General features: G+C 41.7%; 1 protein-coding gene across 1 annotated transcript; it reads right to left on the reverse strand.

The window, feature by feature from the left end:
* Nucleotides 1-281: 281 nt before the first annotated feature.
* On the reverse strand, nucleotides 282-27,879 carry LOC145389874 (uncharacterized; the record flags this gene model as incomplete). The annotated part of the gene is made up of 10 exons (XM_080265000.1): nucleotides 27,864-27,879; nucleotides 26,564-26,744; nucleotides 24,136-24,226; nucleotides 18,620-18,805; nucleotides 13,698-13,934; nucleotides 11,213-11,334; nucleotides 9,333-9,472; nucleotides 8,502-8,607; nucleotides 6,246-6,358; nucleotides 282-326 (listed from the first exon to the last, which is right to left on the reverse strand). Coding segments are annotated over exons 1-10 (1,232 nt in total), but the record flags the coding sequence as incomplete, so codon positions are not given.
* Nucleotides 27,880-27,938: the final 59 nt, after the last annotated feature.

Below are 27,938 nucleotides of genomic sequence, written 5' to 3' on the forward strand. Positions count from 1 at the left end.
CTTAGGGTTAGTTAATTATTACCGTAGATTCATAAGTGACTATGCTAAGATTGCTCTGCCTCTCACAAAACTGACTCGTGGAAAGAAGGAAGTGAAAAACAGTAAACAAAAAATCGAGTGGAACGATGAGGCTGATCAAGCTTTTTAGAAGTCTGAAAAGTAAGCTTACTGACGACATCGTACTCAAGTTTCCCTCCTTTGATAAACCATTCTATCTGACAACTGACGCGAGTGGTACTGCGATAGGTGGGGTATTACAACAGGAAGATGAGGATGGACACCTTAGACCGCTGACATATTTTAGTAGAGCATTAAATAAAGCTGAGCTTAATTATGCCACTATCGAGCAAGAAGCCTTAAGTATTGTGTACGGATTGCGGATAAATCGGCCTCTTGTCTTGGGATACAAAGTGATTGTGCAGACGGATCACCGACCCCTCACGTGGCTCTTTAATGTGAAGGAGCCTTCTGGCAGAATAGCTAGATGGCAGATACTGGTACAGGTTGCCGAATACGACTTAGAGGTATCCTACCTGCCAGGACACCAGAACCGAGTGGCTGACGCCTTGTCAAGTCTTCGCAGAGAGCAAAACGAAGATATAGAACTTATAGCTGTTACGAGGTAAGTAGAGAGTGGAGGACACGACACATGGTCTTCTCATAGCCTTCATCAGCCTCTGAACCACGTAGTCTCGTCTGCTTATACTTGCACTCCTCATACTCCTAATCAGACCTCAGAGCTACCTATCCAAGCCGTATATTACTGTTATCCTGTGTTCTTTTTATCGTTCTTCTTTTTTTCACTTTTTCTGGCCCCATTCATGCCATTCTGCGTTTTGTTTCAATCTTATGCTCTCTTTATCTCATACTCTGTTCTTTTTGTTTTTACTCTCTGCTCTTTTTCTCTTATCCCACCTCTTTTTCTCTCGTATTCCTGCCACGGTTCGCCAATTAAATATTTCACGGTTTATGATGCAGATACGAGGCTGTAAGTAATGGCCAGGCAAGATGATATATTGAAGCCGTTGCGAATCAAACAGACATATATGGTAAAATGTCAGACACAGACTTACACATGCACTTCTAAACTGAACTGGAGTAAAGATATATATATATATATATATATATATATATATACAGAGAGAGAGAGAGAGAGAGAGAGAGAGAGAGAGAGTATAAATTTTTCTTTACAGAACACAACTCACACACCGTAAACACACGGACACACACACACACAGATAGACACACACACACAGATAGACACACACACACAGATAGACACACACATAGACAGACACACACACACCATCTTCTACTTGTACACAGAACCGGCGAAACTTGGACTGTTACACCCGTAGACTTTCAGAGAGCATAATTTCTTATATAGCGATTTTATGGCCGACCGAAAGTTAGGTTAGGTCACTTTGGGCAGGGTTTGGTCTGATTAGATAATTTTTGGTTGGGTTGGGTTCAGATCGACTAGATATAGACGAATTAGGTTAGATTGCTTTAGAATAGCTCGGTTTTGATATATTTTGGGTTGGGTTCCATTGGGTTGGGTTAGCCTGGGTTAGGTTTCGGTTGGATTTGGTCATTTGAGACTTAAGTGAGTTTCGTTAGGTCGGGTATGGTATGGTTAAGTGAGACTGGGTAGGATTAGGCAGGGTTAGATGCGGGCAGGCTGCGTCAGAATTAGTTAGTTTAGGTATGGGGAGGTTACGTGAGATAGTGAGATTCAATACAATTAGACTGGGTTAGGTGAGGTTAAGTTAGATTAGTTTGGGTTATTTTAGGTTGAATTAGGTCACTCGAGGTTAGGCCAGGTTCAGTTCCAGCAAATATGGATAGGTTAGGCGAGACTGGCCTAAAATAAGATTCAGAAAACGTTATAAACACAACCCCCTCCTCCCATCTGATTCTGTGACCTACGTCTTGGCTTCAGTCTTTCTCTCCCTATTTCACTCTCTCGTAAAAGTCTTGGTCCCTCTCCAAACGCCTAAATTTACAGCATGGTCAAAGTGGTTTATGCATTGCGGTCTTTTGTTGGTCGGTCCTTCCAAAGTCAAGTATCGCACGAGGTGGACGTGGTTTTGTGTGTGTGTGTGTGTGTGTGTGTGTGTGTGTGTGTGTGTGTGTGTGTGTGTGTGTGTGTGTGTGTTCGTGTGCGTGTGCGCTTGAAGCTGTGTGTACTTGAGTAATGCCCACATGCACACACAAAGGCCAGGACAGTAGTGTGTGTGTATGTGTGTGTGTGCAAACATGTGTACTTCACTGATATCCACATGCACACACAAAGGCCAGGACAGTAGTGTGTGTGTGTGTGTGTGTGTGTGTGTGCAAACGTGTGTACTTGACTGATATCCACATGCATACACACAAAGGCCAGGACACACAGAGTAGTTGTTTATGTGTGTGGGTTTATAAATAGACTACACTTACACTCAGGCCAGGACAGACATAGGGTAGTGTGTGTGTGTGCGTATGTGTTTGTATGTGTTAACAGAATACACATACAGAGTACCATGTGTGTGAACAGAATATGTAGAGTAGCATGTGTGTGTGTACGTGTGAATAGAATACACATGTAGACGTGTGTGCTACCCACACTGACACCCTCTAATTCTTTCAGCCAGGATTGGAGACGTAGCGTGTATATGTCAGGACTCCATATTATAATTACAAATCATAATAGATAGCATGATGGATAGATAGATAGACAGACAGATAGAGAGACAGATAGAAGCAGCAAGTACGTGTGGACATTCAAGTGCATATACATACATACCAGTTCTCACAAACCACTTACTAAAGTCAGTCAATAATATCTTTACAAACACTCCCGACGCAGTGCCAAGCGACATAGGTTTCATAGCACCCTTTTTTTTTTTTTTTTTTTAGGGATTTATGTGTATTAAACCTTAAGGATTCTTTAGTATGTTGCGTTTATTGTTTTGATATAGACACAATTTCCATCAGTAACCTTCAGAATGACACCAAGGTGTAATGTACAAAATAATTCGCTATGGAAAACGTGTTAGGAAATCTCAAGAGTCACATATAATATGGGCCAAAACCTTATGACATCTAACCTTCAATCCGATGACCTAACAGTAATGAGGGGGAAGTGAAGACTAAAGCTCACCCTTTCAATTAGGAAAGTCTGCTTCCTAAATGAATAAAATTGCTTGTCGGTATCCACACTATAATGAACCCCTTCAATACGATGTCTACTAGATTTAATTATTGCAACTACCAGGAGATTTTATTCAACTTATGACATCTCAAAACTCTTCACCTTAAGTGGAACTGCTGAGACAGACAAAGAAAGAGACAGACAGAAGCAGAGACTAACAGAGAGACAGAGGCACAGGCAGAGGAAGATTTAGAGAGAGAGAGATTGGATCAGTTACAAGGACAGGGAAAACTGAGGAGAGGAAATCAGGTAAGGAGAAGGGTAGAAAGACCGAGAGAGAGACTGAGACAGAGAGAAGGAGGCAGAGACAGAGAACATGATGCAGAGGTGAGTGCATGCAACTGAAAGAGGTAAACGTGAGAGGATGCGGGGTTTGGAAGTGGAGGAAATGGAACTATTCTCTCAGTCCAAAATGGAAGAGGCTGAAAGAGTGCGCACATATTCATTCACGCAAACACTGATACAAGCACTGATCAGCGCATGCACGCACACTAATACACGCAGGCACTGATACACGCAGGCACTAATAGGCACTGATACACACAGGCACTGAATCACATAGGCACTGAATCACACAGGCACTGATACACACAGGCACTGATACACTATCTATCTATCCATCTATATACCTAGGCTGCTTCCCCCAAGGAAAGGGAGGTAGCCGAGACAGGACGACACACTCCCCATTTACTCATCCATTCAAAGACGTTCATTCCCATCTTAGCCCCAAAGGGGAGAAAGGACAGATCCTCACCGCACCACACTGCACAAGGGTCAACTGCGCAATGCAATCAGTGACATCCCCAGCAGGGCCCGACAGCAGAGCTGCTTTACCCCTGCCACATCATAACAGACTCATCCCCTTACCTGCACCTGACCTGAAATAGCTGATCAGACCAAATGGGGGAGAATATCCCCTCAGGGCTGCGTCATCACTTATTCATTCACAATTTCTCTCCACCCATTTCTGTCACGCACAGCCACTCTTCCTTGCTCAACAGACGTCCCTTTTGCATCTAGCACTCTCTTCACACTGTCCATCCATCCTATTTGTGGTCTTCCTGTCAGCCTTACACCTCTCACATCAGATCTAGTTATCTTTTTCACCAATTGCTCATTATCCATTCTCTCCATATGCCCAAACCATCGCAACACCCTCTGCTCAACTCTACCAGCCATCTCCCGAACAACTCCAGTTCTCCTTCGCACTTCATCATTCCGCACTCGATCCATACGCGTCACTCCACACATACTCCTCAGACACCTCATCTCCATTACATTCAAACTTTTCCTCTCTGCTACACCCATATTCCATGTTTCAGCCCCATACAATGCAGTCGGTACCACAACACCCTCATACAGCCTTCTCTTTACATCCATTCTAAGCGAACGACATCTAAACACTTTTTTCATTCCTCCCAGCACCTTTCCTACTTCATTTATTCTAAACTTCACTTCTGCATCTATTCTTCCATCCACAGAAACATGTGACCCTAGATATTTAAAACACTCTACCTCCTCAAGCAACTCGCCATTCAAAACTATATTCATCCCCCTACCATCTACCAACCTCGTACACTTCATCACTTTACTCTTATTCCCATTTACTTTCAATTTCCTCCTTTCACACACCCTTCCAAACTCCTCTACCAACTGTCTCAATCTCTCCTCTGAATCAGCCACCAGTGCAGTATCATCTGCAAACAGCAGCTGCTTCAGATTCCACTCTCCACCATCAACATTCACCAGACTCAGACCTCCACCTAAAATTCTTGCATTCACCTCCCTTACAACACCATCCATGTAAATATTAAACAACCAAGGCGACATCACACATCCCTGTCGCAGCCCCACTCTCACAGGAAACCAATCACTCACAGCATTTCCCACTCTTATACACGCTCTACTATTTACATAAAAACTTTTCACCCCTTTTAGTAACCTACCATCAAGTCCATACAATCTTAAAACAGTCCACAAAGCCTCCCTATCAATTCTATCATACGCTTTCTCTAAATCCATAAATGCCCAAAACACATCCTTACCTATCGCTAAATACTTTTCACACACTTGTCTCACAGCAAACACCTCATCAACGCATCCCCTCCCTCTCCTAAAGCCACACTGCTCATCACCAATCACTCCCTCTGTACCCTCTCTAACTCTCATAATTAACACTCTACCATACACCTTACCTACAACACTCAACAGACTTATACCCCTAAAGCTAGTACATTCATACTTATCACCCTTGCCTTTATACAACGGTTGACCATTTGAAGGAAAGGTATTAATTCATAATTGACTTAGTAATGATTCAACTGTAACAACTTTAGAGTAAGGGTTATACGTAAATGAGGACTATAGATTTTTCTTTGTAATTTAACCCCATATTTTTGTCCTTTTGCCATTTATTTCACATAGCTTAGTGGCAGAATGAAACAATGCTATACATCCTTAACATGGCAAGCATAATATTCTAGTGCTAATCTGTTGTTGTAACTAAGCATTCAAAATGGAGAAATGGTAATTTTTGACCAAGTTAAAGTGAAATATTTTGGCTCCCCGTAATCACATGGGATACAGTACGAACTCATCCAGAAACTGCAAGATACCTACAAATATATGGCTCACTCCAAAATAGCCTCTGCTATTGTAATTTGACTATGTGATTGCCTAAGACATTTTGTAGTGCCTCAGAGCATCATCAGATGTTAAAATCTACTTGTTTGATGTGTATTTTGAGGTGCTTAACCCCTACAATTTGATGGCATGTATTAAATATGTTTATGCTGTCTTTGGATGATTTTATCCACCATAGGATAATATTTTCAAACTGCCTTCATTAACCCCATCACTACCACAAAACATTCTGAAAAGTTGTCTAAATCATCTGTTGATTGCAAGCAAACCATAAAAGATGTCACCATTATGAAAAAGATAACAGCACTACCAAACCCACAAATAATGAACCTATCAATATGGAGGACCAGCTGTATGACAGAGAAGCACAGACTCTTTTGTGATGAACACTGATTACTGAAGAACTGACCTGACATAAGGCCGTGTCATGACAACAACAGTTTTGACCCAGAAAGTGGGATGAACCAGGTACAGCCCCTGCAGGTTTTTGCGCAGGCGACGGTCAATCATCTGGTAACACCTCTGGCAACAACAATAACAAGAATGATAATAATAATAATAAAAATAATTATAATAATAATAATAATAATAATAATAATAATGAAAATGATGATAATAATAATAATACTGATAATAATAATAGTAATAATAATAATATTTTAATAATAATCATCATTGAAGTCTGTGACGAGATGCTTAAGTGGTCACAAACAAATCGCCTCCATTTCATCCTGTTCTCTACCATCAAGCTTCCCTCTCTCCAACTCACACCCTCACACATGTAACTCTCCACTTCGTCCCACCATCTCATCCCAGTTTCCCTTTTCTCCTCTCCCTCTCCAACTCACACACACTCACCTAGTCAGTCTCTCATTCTCCTTTTTTTCTTAACATGGCCACACCATTTCCAGATACTTATAATGCTTTCCAGCACATCCAAATCAACATGACAATGCTACTTAAAGTCAACAGTAGTCTCTCTCTCTCTCTTATGCCACATATTTCTCTCAAATATATCACTTCCACTCCTCTCACACTTGACTTGTTTCCTCAGACTATTAAAAGGCATTGATATACTGTATTGTAGAGGTTAATAATTTATCTGTGTCTATCTAGGTATCTGCAACTAAATGCCTTGGTCCCAGAAGGGGCTGCTACTGTTTAATCATCCACATGTCACTGTATCCTCCCCCATCAGCCTGCCCTCTCTCCAGTTCACACCACTGTTATTCAAAGAAACTTGGTTTGTTGTACAGAGTCTGTAACTTCTTCACCTATAAACTATCTATCTCTATCTATCTATTGATAAGTGTCATGTGCACTGTCAGTAGAATATTGCTCACCCTTGTGGAATGGATGTGGAGAGGTTGCACTAAAACAACTAGTCAAAGTTCAGAACAATGCTGTTGGAATTATTAATAACCCTGCTATGATAAATAAACTGCCTCTCCTACATGTAAGAAGGAATGTTGCATCCCATGCATTATTTTACAGGAACTTTTATGGCAAATGCTCAGATGAAGTTGCATCCATTGTGCCACCTCTCCATGCCTTCCGTCATGCTACACAGGCATCTGGTAGCGCGCATGACTGGAATGTCACACTGCCATGTTGTAGAACTTCTGCCTATCAGAATTCATCCATTTCCTGAACTGCATGTCTCTGGAACTCGCTTCCCTGGAGTTGTTTCCCCCCAGACTTCAACCTACAGCCGTTCAAGTCCAACTGTTACAGATATTTTATGAATGGAGGACACCAGTAGTCTGGCGTATGGATTGTTTTTTTTGGTTATTTACTTGTTTTTCCTTCCTCTGTTCTTTAGTTAAATCTATCTATCTATCTATCTATAGCCTGACGCCCTAATCCCGCAAAGGGTGGCCGTAGACAAAATGCCTCCAAGTTGCTCTGTCACCCACCATTTGACTACCCTCCCCCCAACTCACCCCCCCCCTCCCTCATATATCTCTTAAATCCATCCCTCCACCTCATCCTCGGTCTACACCTCCCTCTCCCTCCCTCCACCTCACCTACATACATCCTCTTAGTCAGTCTTTCATTCTCCATTCTCTCCACATGTCCAAACCACCTCAGTGTATTTCTCCTAATCTTCTCAACCACATCCACATCCACCCCACAACGTTCCTTCACTTCTTCATTCGTAAACCTGTCCCACCATATCACTCCACATGCTCCTCTCAAGTAACTCATTTCCACTGCTCCCACTCTTGACTTGTTCCCCTCTTGCAAGGTCCACGCCTCGCTTCCATACATCAGGGTAGGGATCACAATACTATCATGCAGTGACTTCTTAACTTCCATACTCACCTCCCTATTTCTCATCACTGCTTTCAGTGAACCAACAACCTTCCTTCCCTGCTGTACCCTTTCACGCACTTCATCCCCCAAAGTTCCATCCTTACTCATCACACTACCCAAGTACTTGAATATATATATATATATATATATATATATATATATATATATATATGATATATATACCTCTCCAGTCCTTCCTTCCATCTCATCCTCAGCCTCCCCCATCCCCTTCCACCTCACCTACACTCTGCTAGTCAGTGTCTCTTCTCCATTCCCTCCAAATGGCCAGACCTTCTCAAGGTATTTCTCATAATACTTTCCATCACATGATACATTGCATAATAATTACCTTAAGCCATGCAAAGGAAGGCATGTTGCCTCGTGTTGTGGCCCCGTGTAGATAGATTAGTATGTAGTCCTCTGCAATTAACTGGTCTAGTGTTGTCAGCACATACCTGTACAAGTAATATATAAGTTTCATATACCTTTGTGCCATTAATGTATTAGGTGGTCCATCTATTGTGCTCTCCAGTCTTGTCTGTTGCAGGAAGGACTGTCTACTAATGTGAGGAACAAAGTCATTTTGGCTGCCTCATGAAATTATTAATTAACTGCACAGTCAGTGAACATAATAGAATAAACAGTAAAAGGCATGAAAAAGGCTATGGGAAGTAGAAAATGATGCAGGGTATGCACTATACTATTTTTACTATAACATGGCTCAGATTTTTGTCCTTTAGTGACTTATTTCATGTTGCTAGTGGGAGAAAAAGACAATACTACACCTGAACATCCTTTTCATAGCATATCTTTATAGGTGACATCATATTCTAGTGTTAATTTATTGTTACAACTCATCATTAATGATGTTGACATGGTAGTTTTAGGCCAAGTTAGAGTTAAAAGGATATAGTATTGCTGACTGAGCTGTCCCAGCAATACATGAACTTTGGTTGCATAATACATGGATCACCCTTGATAAGTTTCACTTATATATTTTATTAAGACTTTATACAAGTTTCATATACTGTACTTGTATTTCCATTGTGTAAGTTAGCAGTACCAGTCATATAAAAGTAGCTGATACTTTATTTATATTTCCATATAAATCACTGTTCCAGCATTAGGCCTACATTATTTTAAAATACAGTAATTTCATTCAAGCTGGAAGAAAACTTACATGAAGAGGTTGTCCATGACATAATCATAGTCTTTGCGTGACCTGTCAGGGAGGAAGCAGGCAGAAAAGACGATGATGGCCTCATTAGCCCCTGGATAGTAACCTCCGTGGCTCAACACTTTCTTGTACAGCTCAATCACCTGCAACATCATCATCATCATCATCATCATCCCAACCTCTTTTCCCATACAAGGGTGGGGTGAGGTAGGGTTAAGAGAGCAATAAAAAACACTAATAAACTAGAGGGAGAACTATCTAATTTCTGCCTAGTTAACTAGGCTGCACTCTCATTCACTCACCATTCATGCTCCTGGGATTCTGACTCCACCTTGCAGTCACAATCCTTACAGAGAGAGTGATGGCCTTGGGAGAGGGGGGGAGAACCAACACATCATCCATTTTGGGATGAGATACTCTAGAAAATATGAGTATGAAACGTATTGAAGACGAGGAAAATTTATATAATTAATGCTGAACGTAAGAAAGCTAAAGATAGCGACATACAGTTAACAAATTAGAAAACTGCCAAATTTCGCAACATCAAAAGCAGTGTTTTGGTGATGAGACTTACGGCAGTGTCTGAGGGGCAGGACTCCCATCGGATGGCATGGATTTCTAATTTTGAGCATCCTGTAAGTTTTTTAAAATTTGCCTCCATTTGCTGTGACAGATAATGATGCATTCTAGAAGATGTGGCAGCACATACAAGAGAGTTTGCTGTATATGCACAATATATTGTGTATATATATAGAGAGAGAGAGAGAGAGAGAGAGAGAGAGAGAGAGGAAGTGAGGAGTGTGTGCTGCAGCACAAGCTATTGATTTGTGATATGGTGTTTAAAGAACAAGTGATGAAAAAGAGGACTTATGTACCTAGGAGGAAAATATGGAAGCTGGAAAATCAAGTAGTAAGGGATGTCTTCTATAGCGAGATGAGGAGAGTGGTGGCTGAACAAGGAGTCGTAGACCGAGGCGTTAATGAACAGTACAGAGCCCTTAAGAACAATCTCTTGAGAGTTACTGATGTAATGTGTGGTTGGACAAGAGGACCACCAAGACATAAAGTAGCTTGGTGGTGGGATGAGGGTGTAGAAGCTGCAATTAAGATGAAAAGACCTTTCTGGGAATGGAAGAGGGATGGTAGCAAGGAGGAATACTTGGCTGCCAAGCGTAGGGCTAGAAGAGAGGTATACAGGGTGAAGTCTGAGTCACAGAGACTTTTTCTTGATAACCTAAACCAAGGGTCTATCATTAATTTTAGTATTTGCCCCAAGTAACTGTACTCCTTGACTACTTCAAGAATTTCTTCTGGTATACTGATGATGCTCTTTGGTGTGTGAAGATTACACATTACAGTAGCTTTAGTCCAGTTCATCTTTAGCCCTACTTTGAGCCTTTCTCTGTTCGGGTCATTTAACTTTTCTTGCAATAAATGTACCATCATGCAATCCCATTTTGCCCATATAAAAAGGAGTCCTGAGGCCCAGGCATAGGCTACCCATTCCTAATATTTATAGGCAACGGTGACCAGCCCCACTTTCCCGTGAGTGGCATTGTGCAAGCAAAGAGCCCCCAACTTCCTCCTCAGATGAAACCCATAGAGGCTCCATCTGGTCACAGTGCCTTAACCCACTAAACCACCAAAAACCATTTGGTTATACAGATATACTGACTGAAAGTATCCAAGCAGATGTTGCTCATAAAGGTGTACAGTACGTACTATGGGTGGATGGGGTTTACTGCTCACACAATACCATTCTGGGACAATAGATTGGTCATTCTCACTTCAAAAATCAGGAATTAAGTAGACCAACCCAGGGTCCCTATGTTCCTGGTGGGGCAATAAAAGATTGGATGATGGATAAATGATGATGTACTGACCTTCATGTCAATCCTCCGTTCAATTCCAGATATGACAACTGATCGCCATGACCGTTCCTCACTGGTTTCCTGCACTGCTGTGTACTCAGGTAGTGGCTCTATCCTTGGCTGAGGACCCAGACCTGAATCAAGATAGAAGGTTCTTGTTATCTATTCTTTTTTCTTCTTTTTTTTTTCTTTTGGAGAAGGGATGTCTTCATGTTGTGTCACTGATATAACCAGGCAACTCCACTGCCTGATAATGCTAATGCCCCTGAACTCTCATCCTATCCCCTGAAAAGAGGTTGATGGACTGCAGGGGAAGGACAATGTACACCTGCAGTCCACTGGGTTCATGTTTCAGATGAGCATGATGGCACAACAACAGTTTTTTTTTTTTTTTTTTTTCAAATAAAGCCACTGTAAGTTACAGAAAGATTGAGTGTTAAAGTTCTTTTGTCACCTGTAAAGCTCACTTGCCAATTTCCCTGTTTCGGTAGTAGATGGATGGCTATCATCAACTTGGGAGATACTACCATGAGAGTGGTATGTGATTACAAGCTCTGTAACAAGGCACATAATCATCACTCTCAGGCATGAAACTTTGACAAATTGTTAGAGTCCAGGTTGAGCCATTTATATTGTTACAAAGCTTACCGAACATCTCTGATATCTTTTTTCAGCAGTTATCAGCAACTGTAGGGAAGTAATTAGCTAGTTTTGGCACTTAATTTAGTTGCCAGTTCATATAAAACATAAGTAATACCATGATCAACCCTGTATAGTATGACGATTCCACGAGAGGAAACATGGCATCATTTTGCTTGTGCATGTACCTTATATATCCTACTGGCTGCATGGAAAAAACTGTGATATTATGGAACTTATCACTGTAGTGCATTTATTTTAGGTGAATAACCAAGGGGACGCATTCCTGCCTAATAACTATAGATTCATGAAATTCATGCAAGGTCACATGCTATAAAACTACTTCAAAGAAACTTGGATTTTCATACAAAATCCATAATGTCTACCCTAATGAGCAGTTAGCTGTAATTTGCAAGTCATGTGCAGTCTCAGCATAAATAATGCTTTCCCATGTGGAGTGGATGTGGAGATGTTCCACTAAAACAACTGGACAAAATTCAGAGCAAAGCTATAAGAATAATTAATAATCCTGCAATTATAAATTAACTACCTCTCTTACAAGTCAGACAAAGTATTGCCTCCCTTGAATTATTTTACAGATACTTTTATGGCAAATTCTCAGACAAAGTTGCATCCATTGTGCCACCTCTCCATACATTCCCCTGTGCTACATGGGCATCTGGTAGCACCATGACTTGACTGTCACACTGCCATATTGTAGAACTTCTGCATATCAGAATTCCTTTATTCTCCAAACTACTTCTCTCTGGAACTTGATTCCCCAGATTTTTCCCCGAAACTTCAGCCTTCAGCAGTTTAAGTCAAACTGTTGCAGAGTTTTTATGAATGGAGGATACCTGTAATTTGGTGTATGATATTTTGTTTTGTTTGGTTTTTCCTTCCTCTGTTTGTCTTTTGTTTAGAAAAAAAAAAAAAAAAGGACAAGAACCCAGTAAATTGCAGGTTGAAGTTGCCCTTGCATTCAATCATCCTCCTTTCAGGGGATAGGAAGACTGGGAGGGCTTGTATAACTGGGCAGTAGTATCACCCCATTACACTGGTGTCACCTTGTGAAGTCATCCCTATCCAGAACCATGCAACCTTTTGATACAGCCAGACCAATTGTCAGTCAGCAATACTCACACTCCATGATGGATTTCACCATGGGTGTCTGGAGAGGGGGGCAAGGGGGGGCAGCTGCCCCACCTTAGAATTCCAAAGTGTGTCTGGAACTTTTCCGGACGTCACGTATATTTTCGTTCCTTTGAGTTATAGCACATCAGCATATGAAGACTTTTCGCCTGCAATTTAAGTACATCTTGATACTATATTTTATAGTGAATTATATGTTCGGTCGGCACATATATGTATAATTTCTTTTATTTTGCCCCCCCTTACAAAAAATCCTGCAGATGCCCCTGGATTTCACAGTTCATCCAGTGTATCTGTGTCAACACGGGTGAGCACATTGGTGAACGCGCCACATGAAAGCATCTGTGTATCATCTTCATCACTGTCACATAGGTTCTTTTCATGTAACCTTTTGTTGTAACCAAACAGCTCTTAGCAATACTTACATTCCATAATGGATTCCTGCCGTACATCTAGTGTGTCTGCATCATCAATGAACTTGTCTTGTGAAAGCACCTGTGCGTGATTGTCATTATTTCATATAACCCTTTGATATATTCAGACCAGGTGATGACATAATTATGGAGGTATGCAAAATGTAGGAGGACTGCTTGATGTAACAGAATGGGTTAAGGTAAGCCTGTGCCCATGGTCAGACACGATGAAATGGCTGTTAATCCTTTGCCCAGAGTTAACACATAAAGAAAAAGAGAAAGTAAAAACTCACGCTCCATGATGGATTCCTCTAGTTCATCCGGTGTGTCTATGTCATCTGGCGTAAGCATATCAGTGAACTCATCATGTGAGAGCATCTGTGCGTCATCGTCGTCGTCGTCATCATCGTCATTGGTGTGTTGGCTGAGGGAGGAGAGGGAGTGTTGGTCGTCCTCCACTGCCACTGTCAGAAGCTCCTCTGTCACTGTCAAACGTTTCTTCCGGGTCACCTCCAAGCTTGACGGACGCTCTGTAGAAGAGATGCTCAAAAATAAGAAACTGGGAGTGAGATTCTTGAACATAACTGTATTTATGATCAAGGCCCTGTTATAACTGTGATATGTATTCCCAGGAAGGACAAAGAAAGGACAGTACAGTGTCTTCCCATGTCTCTTGTTCTTCCCAGAAAAAGAAATCTTGGTTATGAGAGATATTATCGTAGGTTAATATATATATTTTTTGAGGGAAGAACAAGAAAAGGGCAGTACAGAATCTCTCATATCTCTGGTTCTTCCTGTAAAATACATATAAGTTATAACAGGGAATTGATTGCAAATGTGTTTGAGAATCCCACCTTGGGATTGGATTCATAAATACACATAGCCCCGTATTCTCTTTGGTTAAGTAGGCCCCCCCTAGATTTTATCTGTGTGTCTGATATAATGTACCATTGTATCTCTGTTTCTAATATACTGTTGATATATACAGTTAACTTTTGTGGTAGATGGGGGGGACAATCATCCTGTCACTCAGTGTAGAGATGCCCTATGGTCTCTATACTGAGTGACAAGCCTAAAGGTTTCCTGTACCCTGGAAACCATTTACTACACTGGGTGGTAACCATATAACTGGGGTTTTTGGCAAGGTTAAGTATACCCCAGATTCCCCTATCAAAAATCACTTATCATGGCAAATGTTTTGGAGAGCCTCAGAGGACCCAATACCAGCCAAGGACCCCAACCAAATGGACAGGTTTCATGGCCATGTGGAATGTGAGAGGTGTGAATCAGGACAGCAAGAGGGCGGAAGTGGTGAATGTGTTCAAGAGTGCGAGATATGCCATGATGACACTGTGTGAAACAAAGATGAAAGGGTGTGCAGTGGAGGAGTGGGAGGGTGTAAAGTGTGTGAGGTCAGGCATGAATGGGCGAGGAAGATGCAAGGAAGGAGTTGCTTTGTTGATGAATGAGGTGTGGCAGAATGGAATGAGAGATTACAAATGTGTCACCTTGAGATGTATGTATGTCATGTTCAAGTTTGAGAAGGTGAAAGTGGCTGCCACTGTGATTCTAGCATATGCACAGTGTGATGACAGGAGTGAGAGAGAGAAAGACAGGTTTTGGAATGAGCTGGATGAAGCAGTGGGAGAAATGCCTAGGAGCTAGAAAGTGATTGTAATGGGCAATATGAATGGAAGAGTAGGCACTGGTCCTGAGGATGACATAATGGGTTGTAATGGAGTACCAGGAGAAATTGATAACGGGAAGCAACTGAAGGATATATGTCAGGAAAGGAGGTCCTGCATTTGTAACTCGTATTTCAAACACAGAGATGCACATAAATATACATGGTATAGAGGGAATGGGGATCAAGTTGAATGAAGCCTGATTGATTATGTGCTTGTGGAGGTCGATGCTGGGAATGGTTGCTGATACGAAGGCAGTAAGAGGACGATGTGGTCTGTCAGATCATATGATTGTGGTATGCAAGATCAAGCTGAAAGGAGTGAGGTGGACCAGGAGAGAGAGGAGCAGTCAGGGAGAAAGTCTGAAATGGATCTGGACATCCTGTAGAATGCATATAGGGATTGCTTAGTTAGGAATGCTGAAGTGGTGTGTGGTGTGGCAAGAGTAACAACAAAGAAGAAAGGTACGGCATGGTGACGTGAAGAGATTAAGAGAGCGGTGAAGGAAAAGAGAACGAAGTGGCTGGAGTGGTTAAAGGACAGGGGTTCAATTGAAATAAGAACTGAATATATTGAGTGCAAGAAGCACGTAAAGAGACTAGTGAAGAGGAAAAGGAGATAAATGATGATCAAGGAAGAAAATGAATGCAAATTCCTCTGAAAATAGGAAGTTATACTGGAAAGAGGTGCAGAAATGTAGAAGTGACAGTGGAAAGAAATGTGAAAGAGTGAAGGCCGTAAGTGGTAGATTTTTAACCCATGGGGATGAAGTAGGGACAAGAGGGAGAGAATATTTTGAAAGCTTGGTGAATAAATATAGAGAGAGCAGAGCCACTGTAAACATGATTGAGGATGCGCAGAGGAATGCAGTGATAGGAAACGTGACACTTGCACAGGTGAAGAATGCTGTGAAGTGGCTGAAACATGGGAAAGTAGTTGAGGTGTATGCAGAGATAATTAAGTGTAGTGGAGAGAGCAGAATGAAGTGCTTTTTGGAGATATGTAAGAAGGCATGGATGAGTGAAACTGTGCCAGCAGATTGGAAAAAGGCTATGATTGTACCCCGGTAGTTGAGCAAAGTGGGTACAAGGATTATTGTGGCATAAGTTTATTAAGTGTGGTAGGGAAGGTATTTGGAAGAATTATTATAGAGAAAGTAAGAAAGATATCAGAAGTCCTAGTGAGTGGTGAACAGGGTGGCTTTAGGAGTGCCAGAGAATGTGTGGATCAAATATTTGCTGTGAGACAAATAGTGGAGAAGGCTTGTGAGAAGGACTTTAAGGTGTTTATGGCATTCAAGGATCTGGAAAAAGCATACAGCAAAGTAGATAGAGAAGGATTGTGGAAGATTTTGCACATGTACGATGTAGTTGGGAAACTGCTAGGTGCCATCAAGAGTTTTTATGATAGCAAATGAAGCATGTGTAAGGGTAAATGGGCATCTAAGTGAATGGTTCATGATCGGTGTGGGTGTGTGACAAGGTTGTGTGATGTCCCCATGGTTGTTCAGTATATATATGGATGGGGTGATGAGAGAAGTAAAAACATGAGTAATGGAGAGAGGGATGGCATTGGTATTGAATGATGATGGATGGAATATCTCAAATTTGTTGTATGCTGATGATAGAGTACTACTTGCAAATACTGGACAAGAACTTAGTAGACTAGTGCAGAGTTTTGCAGATGCCTGTAACTGTCGTGCCTTGAAAGTAAATGTAGAAAAGAGTAAAGTGATGGTTATTGAGAAAGAAGGTGACTCCCAGTGTGATGTTACAGTGAATGGAGAAAGACTGCAATTGGTGAGAGAGTTCAAGTACCTGGGTACAGTGATAGAAAAGAGAGGAAAATGTGCAAAAAAAGTGGAAAGTCAAGTGACACAAGGAAGTAAAGAAGCTGGTGCTATTAAGACCTTGATAACAAACAGAGACTTGAGTGTTGCAGCTGTGCGAGGCTAACATGAAGAAGTGTTCGTGCCAACTTTAACAAATGGATGTGAGAGTATGGTGTGGCATGAAAATGAAAAGTCAAGAGTGAGAGCAGTAGAGATGGGACTGCTGAGGATTGTATGTGGAGTACAGAGAGTGGATAGGATACAAAATAATGATTCGTGAACAATGTGGAGTGAGGAAGTCTGTGGACACCAGAGTCAGAGAGAGTGCACTGAGATGGTATGGTCATATGGAGAGAATGGATAACAATAGAGTGGTGCAAAAGGTATATCTGAGCAAATTTGAAGAAGGGAGGAGGCGAGGTAGGCCAAGGAGAAGGTGGAGGGGTATGGTGGATGAGTGTGTGAGGAAGAAAGGTATGGAAGTCAGTGAGGCTAGGTAACTGACAGGAGATCAAGCTGGCTTGATGAATGTTGTGAGAAGAAGCTCATGATCAGGGATTTGGCACCCCTTTTTAACGTGATAGCATCCAGAGTGATTATATTGGATACGTTTATGTGAAACTACAGAGTGTGGTGAATGTTTTTAACGTATCAGATAGATCCAGGATTCTGGAGGCTTGAATGATGAGTGAATGGAAGCATGGACCATTGTACTGGGCAAATTTGGGCTGTCTAGACATTGCTGCTCCTCACCCTGCCCTAGGGTGGGAAAAGAGGTCCGGATGATACTGACTTTCAGTTATCTGCCATCACAATATACGGCTGAAGGCAGTATCTGGCGCTGCTGGCTCAGCTCTGTTAAAGCAATATCATTCATGGGAAAGTTTTTAGGATAGAGGGTCGACAGGGATAGTAACACAGTATCCTGCTCGACGCTGAATGTCGAGCCGATGGAGGGTATTATGCAATATCTGGTGTTTCACTTTATTTGGCATAGGGCTTGGCTGAATTATGCAGGATAATTGAAAGTTTACTGTACACATTTACAGTCACACTCTTCAGCCAGTCATCTGGAACAACACACTGATATATAATTGAGTTTTTCAAATCAGCAACTAAACCCACTCATATATATCTCCTGAGGCCTTCAGCTTTTCAGCAGTAAATCCAGAAACACCCACCACCTTCCCCAACTGCATATTGCCTATCGCTCTGCTCCCAGTATCAGCATCAATCAAAGTTCAAGGGCCAAACTTTGGATCTGCTGACTCTAAACTTTCCCTGTTCCAGTCAGACTCCTCATTCAGCAAACAGTTATAATGCTCTCTCCAGGGATCTTTAATATCTTCACTGTCTACCATTACCATTTTTTCATCATTCTTCATATACTGCTTACCTATGATATCCCTGTTTTCCTTTTTTGTCTGATTTTCTACCTTAAATACCATGTTCTTCCTTTTCAGATGAATAATGTTGGCAGTGATGATGATGATGATGATGATGATGATGATGATGATGATGATGATGGTCCTTTATGTATTATATGTTGATGATGATGATGGTGGTGGTGGTGGATCCTTTATGCTTCCTAAGTTTATAGTGATGATGATGACAATGAGAGTGATGATGTTGATGAAGATTGTTTACATATCCTAAGTTGATGATGAGAATAATGATGATGATGATGATGATCCTTTACCTTTTCTAAGGGTGACCTGGCCGGTTGGGAGTGAGACAACAGCGGTGTAGACAGAATAATCGTCCTCTGTAGGGGTGACAGGTGGCTGTGAGGTTTCTTCCCTCTCTGCAAGTCGCACTCCCCCACACTCCTCACTGCCAGGCTCCACCAGGTATCGGAGGGTTGTCGGGGAGCTTGGGAAGTCCACTGGGGGTTGACAGGAAGGGAAATTGACAGATAGACTGATGCTTTAGTTTACTGGATGAATAAGTAGATTAGACAGATTGGTAGTTAGAATTATTGACTGTTTTTTACAATTGACTTATATGATCACATGCTTTTATGATTGTAACATTTAGCACATTTTTTTCATTGGTGTTTTTCACTGCTACATTGCCCATTTTTCTCATTATACCTGTATGTTCATTTCCTCACTTACAGTATATGATTGCTAGAACACTAAATTCATTAAAAAATCATTTGTTATACAATCCATCCACCCATCCATCATCCAATCCTACATTGCCCCTTGAGGAGTGTAGGAGCCCGGGGCTAGGCAGTTGGTCCTGACATTTAAGATGAGAGTGACCAGCCTCACTCATCCCTGAATGGCACTACATGAGCAATCAACCCCAACCACCCCCTGGATATAAACCTTCACCGCTCAACCCCAATCACCCCTTGGATATAAACCTTCACCAGCTCAATCTGATTGGAGTGCAATAATTACCCACAAAACCACCAGGAGCCAAAATTTGGTTATATGGTTACCACCCATTGTAGTAAATGATTTCCTGGTGTACAGGAAACCATCTGGCTTGTCACTCAGTGTAGAGTCACCCACAGGCAGAAGGAAGAGGAAAGAATGAAGGAAAGAAAGACAGAAGAAGGAGTGTAAAGTTACCCATAAGCAGCAAGACAAGGAAAGAATGAAGGAATGGAAGACAGAAGAGGATGGAAGGAAAGAAGGCTGGAGGAGAGAAAAGGGCAGACACCCAACAGCAGCACTACACTGAGTGAGTGGATGGTGAGCATTCCCACCCACTTTCAAAGATGCATCCCATTCATATAATGATGGCATGCTGTTGATAAATAAGTAGACATTTTGTTGACCACAATAACATTCCTCTGTAGACATAAATTTATAAAACTGCATTTTTCTTTTCTCCATCCAGTTGACACTACATCAAACTCAGTCTGTAACTTGCTTAACATCATACATGTACCATGTCCACTAACAATTACAGAATATATAGAAGAGTATGTATAATGCATGAATATTATAACCTCTTTCATGTTGTCTCTATATCAGAAAGGGTGTACTCAGGGTGTGTGTGAAGTTGAAGGGTGCATTATTATTATTTTTATTATTATTATTATTATTATAATTATTATTATTATTATTATTATTCTGTGGTAGGTGGGGGCACTCACCATCCACTCATTCAGTGTAATGCTGCTCGTGGGTGCCAGCCCTTTCCTCTCCTCCTTCCTTCTTTCCATCCTTCCTTTTCTGTCCTTCTTTCTTTCCTCTTCCTTTGGTCTGCGGGTGACTCTACATTGAGTGACAAGCCAAATGATTTCCTGTACACCAGGAAGCCAAATGCTGCACTTGGTGGTAACTATATAACCAGATTATGGCGCCTGTGGTTTAGTTGGTCATTAAGGCACTCCAATCGGATTGAGCCGATGGAAATTTATATCCAAGGGATGGTTGGGGTTTATTGCTCATGTAATGCAACTCAGGGATGAGTGCGACCTGTCACACTCATCATCAATGTCAGGACCAACCTGCCTTGCCCAGGGCTCCTACTCTCCTCATGGGGCAATGCAGGATTAGATGATGGATGGATGGATGGATGGATTATTATTATTATTGTTATTATTACATGATTGGATGATTGATGGATGGATTATTATTATTATTATTATTATCATGATAGAGAAGTTAGCAGGAGAGTGGAAGATAAAAATGGTAGATTGATGGTGGAGAGGGGAGAAAAAGTGAGTAGACGGAGAGAACACTTTAAGGAACTGTTAAACATAGAGAATGAAAGTAATGTGAGTATAAGTGGCTTGGGAGTGGCTGGGAGCAGGAGGTAGGTGAGAAGGGAGGAAGAGATCAGTAGGATGGAAGTAGTGGAAGCAATGAAGTAAGTAAAAATGGGGAAAGCTCTAGGAATTGATGAAGTGTGTGGTGAAATGCTAAAGCATGGGGAAGAGATAGTAGTGAAATGGATATGGAAGATGTGAAGATTGGCTTGGTAGGAAGATAGAATCCTAGAGGATTGTAAGTCATGTATAATTTTTCCCCTGTACAAAGGAAAAGGTGAAAAAGAAGTGTGTATCAATCATAGGGGTATTTGTGTAATAGGAACAGTATATGGTAGGATGCTTACTGACAGAGTTAGAGAAATAACAGAGGAATAAGTTGGAGAAGAAGAGGGAGATTTTAGGAAGGGAAGAGGTTGTGTAAATCAGGTACTCATCCTTAGGTCTTTAGTGGAAAAGTTTCTAGAGAAGGGAAAGAAGTTGTATGCAGCCTTCATGGATTTGGAGAAGGTATATGACAGAATGGATAAACATTACATGTGGAAAATATTAAAAATATACAGTAAAAGTCCTGCAATCTGAATGACAGGGGACTGAGGGTCTTTTGAACACCTTTTTTTTTTTTTTTTTTGACTATTGAGAGGGACCTCAGAAAACATTAGAAATATGTACATGATCATTAAATAAACACTTAATATAATATGGGTCATTGTTTTACTCGCTGGAAATGCATAAAGGTGTAGCTGAATAGTTGCAGGCAGTTATTCCAAGTCCAAGAGCAAGTCCAAGCCAGATAAATCCTTTGATAAAGCCCAGACAAAGCCCAGAGAAAAAATCCACTTGATTTACTTAGTTTTCACTCAGTTCACTAAACAGTAACTTACTGTAATTCACTTAATTTTCACTTAATACACTTATATTTATTACTGCATTTAAAATTATCTGCCAGCTCAAAAAATTTGGAGTATTGGGATATTCAGATTATTGGTGGTTGGATTAAAGGACTTTTACTTAATAGAGTAAATGGGAAGCTGCTGAATGCTGTGAAGAATATGTATGAGGGTGCTAAGGCTGCAGTGCGTTTGGATGGTGAACTGAGTGAATTATTCTATCTGAATGTTGGATTCAAACAGGGACGTGTCATGACTCCATCATTGTTCAATCTGTATATGGATAGGATTATAAAAGAGATGCAAGGTAGGGCAGTGAATACTGGTGCAGCCCTAATGAGAGAGAGCAGCATTTGGAAACTTCCTGTTCTGTTGTTTGCAGATAATACCGGTACTGTATTGTTAAGAAAAGACAAAGGGGAACTGCAAGGCTTGGTGAAAGAGTTTGGGAAAGCGTATAAGAAATGGAATCTAAAGGTGAACATAGGGAAAAGTAAAGTTATGGTCTTGGAGAGAAATGAAGTCACTGAATGGTCTGTGAGGTTGGATGATGTGGAAATGGAAAATGTGAGTCTGTTTAAGTACAGTACTTGGGTAGTGTGATGAGTAACGGTGGAAGTTTGGAGGATGAAGTGCTTCAAAGGGTACAACAGGGAAGAAAGGTTGCTGGTGCTTTGAAAAAGGTGATAAAAAATAAAGAAGTGAGCATGGAAGTAAAAAAGCCGCTCCATGAGAGTATTGTGAAACCTGCTGTAACATATGGAAGCAAAGCTTGTGCCTTGTTGAAAGGACACAAGTCAAGTGTGACAGCAGTGGAAATGAGTTATTTGAGAGGAGCATGTGGAGTTACATGGAGAGACAGACAAATGCGGAAGTGAAGAAGCATTGTGGTGTGGATGTGTATGTGACAGAAAGGATTAGGAGAAATACACTGGCCATGTGGAAACAATGGAGAGTGAGAGACTAATGAGGAGAGTGTATGTGAGTGAGGTGGAGGAGGGGAGAGGGAGGAGGAGGCCAAGAATGAGATGGAGGGATGGAATAGAGAGGTATGTGAGAGGGGTGTGTGAGCTGAGGGGAGGGCAGTGAAATGGCAAGGGACAGGGTGACGTGGAAGTGATTTGTTTGTGGCTACCCTTTACAGGATCAAGGCGACTGGGAGCTGATAGATAGGAAGATAGATAGTAGTAGTAGTAGTAGTATTAGGATTAGTATCAGTATTGTTATTACTATTATTACAGTACAGTAAATGTCCTCTAATACGAATCACATGGAACTGAGGGTCTTTTGATTGTTTTTTTAGGACTATTAAGAGGGGCCTTTGAAAACATTTCAAATATGTACATGATCTTTAAATAAACACATAAATGATATGAATTATTGCTTTACTCACTGGAAATGCATAGAAGTGTAGATGAATAGATGAAGGCACGTATATCCAAGTCCATGGGCAAGTCCAAACCAGATAAATCCTTAGATATAGCCCAGAAGAATTGGAAAAACACCAGAAAAAATAGAAAATTTTTGCCTTGGCAAATTCTGAATATTGGGATTTTCGGATTATTGGTGGTCGGATTGGAGCACTTTTACTGTATTATTAATATTACTATTCTATCTATCCATCTATCTATCTATTGCCAGATGGCTCAATCCCATAAAGGGTGACCACAAACAAATGGCCTCCATGTCGCCCAGTTCCCCGCCATTTCACTGCCCTCCTCCTAGCTCAAAACCTCCTCTCTCATATACCTCTCCACTCCATCCCTCCATCTCATCCTCAGCTGCCCCCTCCCTCTCTCCCTCTCCCCTTCACTCACATACACTCTCCTCATTAGTCTCTCACTCTCCATCCTCTCCACATGGCCAAACCACCCCAGTGTATTTCTCCTAACGCTCTCTATCACATCCACATCCACACCACAGTGCTCTTTTACTTTCTTATTTGTCAGACTGTCTCTCCATGTAACCTCACATGCTCCTCTCAAATAACTCATTTCCATTGCCATCACTCATGACTTGTGTCCTTCCAACAAGGTCCAAGCTTCACTTCCATATGTTAGAGTTGGCATCACAATACAGTACTATCATGCAGGCATTTTTTTTTAAATATCATGCTCAGTTCCCTATTTCTTATCGCTGCTTTCAAAGAACCAGCAACCTCTCTTCCTTGCTGCACCTTTTCAAGCACTTCATCCTCCAGACTCGCACCCTTACTCATCACACTACCCAAGTAGTCGTGCTTAAATGCACTCACATTTTCCATTTCCTCGTCATCCTACCTCACTGTACATTCATTGACTTCATTCCTCTTGAAGACCATAAATTTATTCTTTCCTACATTATTATTATGGAGAATGTGAGTACATTTAAGTACTTGGGTAGTGTGATGAGTAAGAATGGAACTTTGGGGGATGAAGTATGTGAAAGGGTACAGCAGGGAAGGAAGGTTGTTGGTTCACTGAAAGCAGTGATGAGAAATAGGAAGGTGAGTGTGTAAGTTAAGAAGTTACTGCATGATAGTATTGTGATCCCTACCCTGACGTATGGAAGTGAGGTGTGGACCTTGCAAGAGGGAAACAAGTCAAGAGTGAGAGCCCCTGTGTGCAATAGGGGCCTCCGCTCCACTGAAGGCAAACATCTCCTCCTCCTCCTCCTCCATCGCAGCGCCCACCAGGCGCCCATTCTGCTTGAACACAGCATTAATGTCTGCAGTTCACTGAGATGGTTAACCATGTTGAAAATATGGAGAATGACAGACTGACCAGGAGAGGGAATGTCAGTGAGGCAGAGGGTAGGGGGAGTGGGAGACCATGCATGAGATGAAGGAATGGGGTGGAAAGGTATATGAGAGAGGGGATATGAGCTGGAGAAAGAGAGAGCAGCCTCTTGGCAGAGGACAGGGTGACATGGAGATGATTCATTTGTGATTATGTTTTCCATGATTAAGGTGTCTTGCTATAGGCAGATTGATGGTGAATTGTTTAGCAATGAAGATAGTATCAGCATTAGAATAGTTTAAAAGAACGAAAAAACCAGTCTGACACTATACTGCTTTACTGTACACAACAAGTTCAAGTGTTGTATAAGAAACTTTAATTTCTTACTCCTTATTTTAATTTTTTACTCTTTATTTTGAATGTTTACCAGGAGTAGACTGTAGCACCAGTTGAACAGGGCAGCACTTCCAAGGTGGAGGGCAAGCTTGTGCCACGGAGAGCTGAAGCCCTCATTTCACCAGCCCTCAGGAATTGATCCTTACTATCCCCCTTTGCTGAACATTTTCAGTGCTTTCATTTACACAGAGAGTAGGCCAGCATATTCTCTTAATACCAGTACCTTCAACTGTCTACACCATACTATATGCACGTAAAATATCACACCTCCTATTTCCATTCCCTTTACCACTGGCCGCTACATTAACATCAGCAAACGAGGTGATATCTCGGATTGCCACCACCGGCAAGGTAGGGCTGGCAGCACAGGGTCCTCCTGGTTGCCATGAAGCGACTGTACCAGCAGCAACTGTTGCAAATTCTGTTCTTGCTTGTCAGCGGAGAAGAGCAGGTGCAGCCTTATTCTTCGCCAGTGTCCGTGCTTTCGGTACCAATTAGAATTCAGTTCATTTTTTCCTACAGTCCATATCCTCTCTAGCCTTGTTCCTCACAGAACCCCAAATTTCTCCCTCTACCGAATTTCCCCATTTTGTTTTCCTGGTTACCATCTCCTCACAAACTTCTGTAACAAGGGCGGCACCTGTTGTTATACCAAATCTGAATATGCAGTTGACACTGTTTTAAACTTCACCTCAACTAATTTTGATTACTCACTGTATAAACTAAATTATCTAAATATTACCAAATGTGTCTGTGTAGTCTATCACTCCCCCAGTGCTTCTTCAGAACCCAGTGTATCTGACTCCATATCCACACAGCTGAGTAACTTTAACTTTGTTCTTAGCACCAAGATTACCATTTTGGGTGATTTTACGTACTTAATGTTGAATGGTTATTGCGTTCTGCCAGGATTGACGATGCTGGTCTAGAGTGCGAGCCGTTAGCAGAATCATTTAATCTCACACAGTTGGTAAAGCAACTAACCAGAATAACAGATAATCCTGGCCATAATGCCCATCTCTTGGATCTGTTCCAGACAAATAATCCAGATCAATACAGGATAGAAGTACTGTCACCACTTGGATCCTCTGACCACAGTCTCATCAAAGCCTCATTAGTCAGCCCCCCCAGACCTCCCTATTCTGAACCTGTCAAGGTGACCCAATGGCACATTGATTATCTTGCTGACATTCCATGGCAGGCTATCTTCTCTAGTGATGTCAATTCTGTCCAGTCCCACATTAATGACTTAATACTGCCTGGTATAGATTTATTCATACCAGGTCAACAGTTAAGTAAAAGATCAAACTCTCCAAAATGGTTTGATAACAACTGTGCCAGAGCAATGGCCCAAAAGTCATTAGCATTTTTTTTTTTTTTTTTTTTTTTTACGTGTCCGACTCTGGGCAGAGGTTCAGGGCCTATTTCTTAGGGGCAGTGGCCTATCCCAAGGCCCAGTAGTCCTCCTACACCTCCACATGTCACCACTTTGGCACTAACACCCACTGTCCATATTGAATACATGCTAGGGCTGTCTCATACAGGACTGGTGTACTGGTATTAGCGGGGGTACTTTTATGACATGTCGGCGGGTCATCTGGTAGATCAGGAAAGTCTGCTTTTTAGGAAATTCAAATCCTTAAACTGTTCCCTGCCCCAGCCGGGATTCAATCCTGGGTCCATCAGGACTGCAAGCCGCCTCTCTACCGATTCAGCCACCGCATATAACTCTTACGTGTACGAAAAGTGTTAAGGATATGTATGATAAAAATGGTTTAATATATGGGACAGTACAAGTTTGACTCATTCCTGTGAAGATACAATTAGGTAAGAACACACACACACACACACACACACACAATGTATACATTATCATTACCTCAGTGCAGTCTGTATCACTAAAGTCTTACCTGCATGGGGAACCTGAGAGGGTCTCGAACAGACTGCTGGTAGGAGTAAATAGGAGGTGGGATGGATGTGTGATCTGAGAGGGGAGACTGGTTGGCAAGGGTACCACTGCTGCTGCTGCCACCTTCAGACAAGTCCATGCTCTCTTCACTGCCTGGCTCTCCTGCACCCTCACCCTCCCACCTGAAGAAACGTGAAGCTGTAAGAGTTACTCCCCTCTTTGGAGTGTAGGGATTCAAGACCATGTTATCATAGTCCAAAACATTTAGAGATAGGAGAGAGTAAATGGTAATAGTCAATCCCATGTTGCCCCCTTTAGAATGTATGGGTCTGAGTCTTGGCTACCCTTTTGTATTGTATGATATTGATTACAAAGACATCGACATGCTTGCATTCATTGTCTTCGGTCGCCTAATGACAACTCTAGACACTACTTGATCTCATGCAGCCACTTTGTTGTATGCTTTTTCCAGATCCATGAAAGCCATAAACACCTTATGGTCCTTCTCACAAGTTTTCTTTGTTATCTGTCTCACTGCAAATATTTGATCCACACATCCTCTGCCACTCCTAAAGCCACCCTGTTTATCACTTACTAGGACTTCTGATTTCTCTCTTACTTTCTCTGTAATAATTCTTCCATACACCTTCCCTACCACACTCAGTGAACTTATGCCATGATAATTCATGCACTCACTTCACTCACTGTTATTTTTTTACAGGGGTACAATCACAGCCATTTTCCACTCTGCAGGCACAGTTTCACTCATCCATGCCTTCTTATATATCTCCAACAAGCATTTAATTCCTCTCTCACCACTACACTTAATCATCTCTGCATACACGTCATCAACCCCAGCTGCTTTCCCAATTTTCAGCCGCTTCACAGCAATCTTCACCTGTGCGAGTGTCACGTCTCCTGGCACTGCATTCCTTCTCTGCACACCCCTAAAACCAATCATGTTCACAGCCACTCTGCTCCCTCTATTCCCATTTATCAGGCTTTCAAAATATTCTTTCCATCTCGTCCTTGCTTCATCCCCATGGGTTAATAATCTACCACCTACATCCTTCACACCATCACATTGTCTTTCTTTTTTCACTTCTACATTCCTGCATCGTTCCAGAAGGAGAGTTAATGAGACAAAAAGCCTTTGACTCCACCTTGTTGAGAAGAGTGTATGTGAGGAGCCTCCCCACACAAGACAGTTATACTCTACACAGGGGCGAATAAAACATTGTGTGTGTGTGTGTGTGTGTGTGTGTGTGTGTGTAATACTCACACGTGTGGCCGCTACTCACGTGTCGTTCATCTTCACCTAGAAAGAAAAAAAAGAACAGGTTAGAGATAACTCTCTAAGTACAAACTCATTATGG

Source organism: Coenobita brevimanus, unplaced genomic scaffold (genome assembly GCF_032717465.1).
Source record: "Coenobita brevimanus isolate Jiangsu-jjx unplaced genomic scaffold, ASM3271746v2 jjx.HiC_scaffold_2573, whole genome shotgun sequence".
NCBI classification, from domain to species: Eukaryota; Metazoa; Arthropoda; class Malacostraca; order Decapoda; family Coenobitidae; genus Coenobita; species Coenobita brevimanus.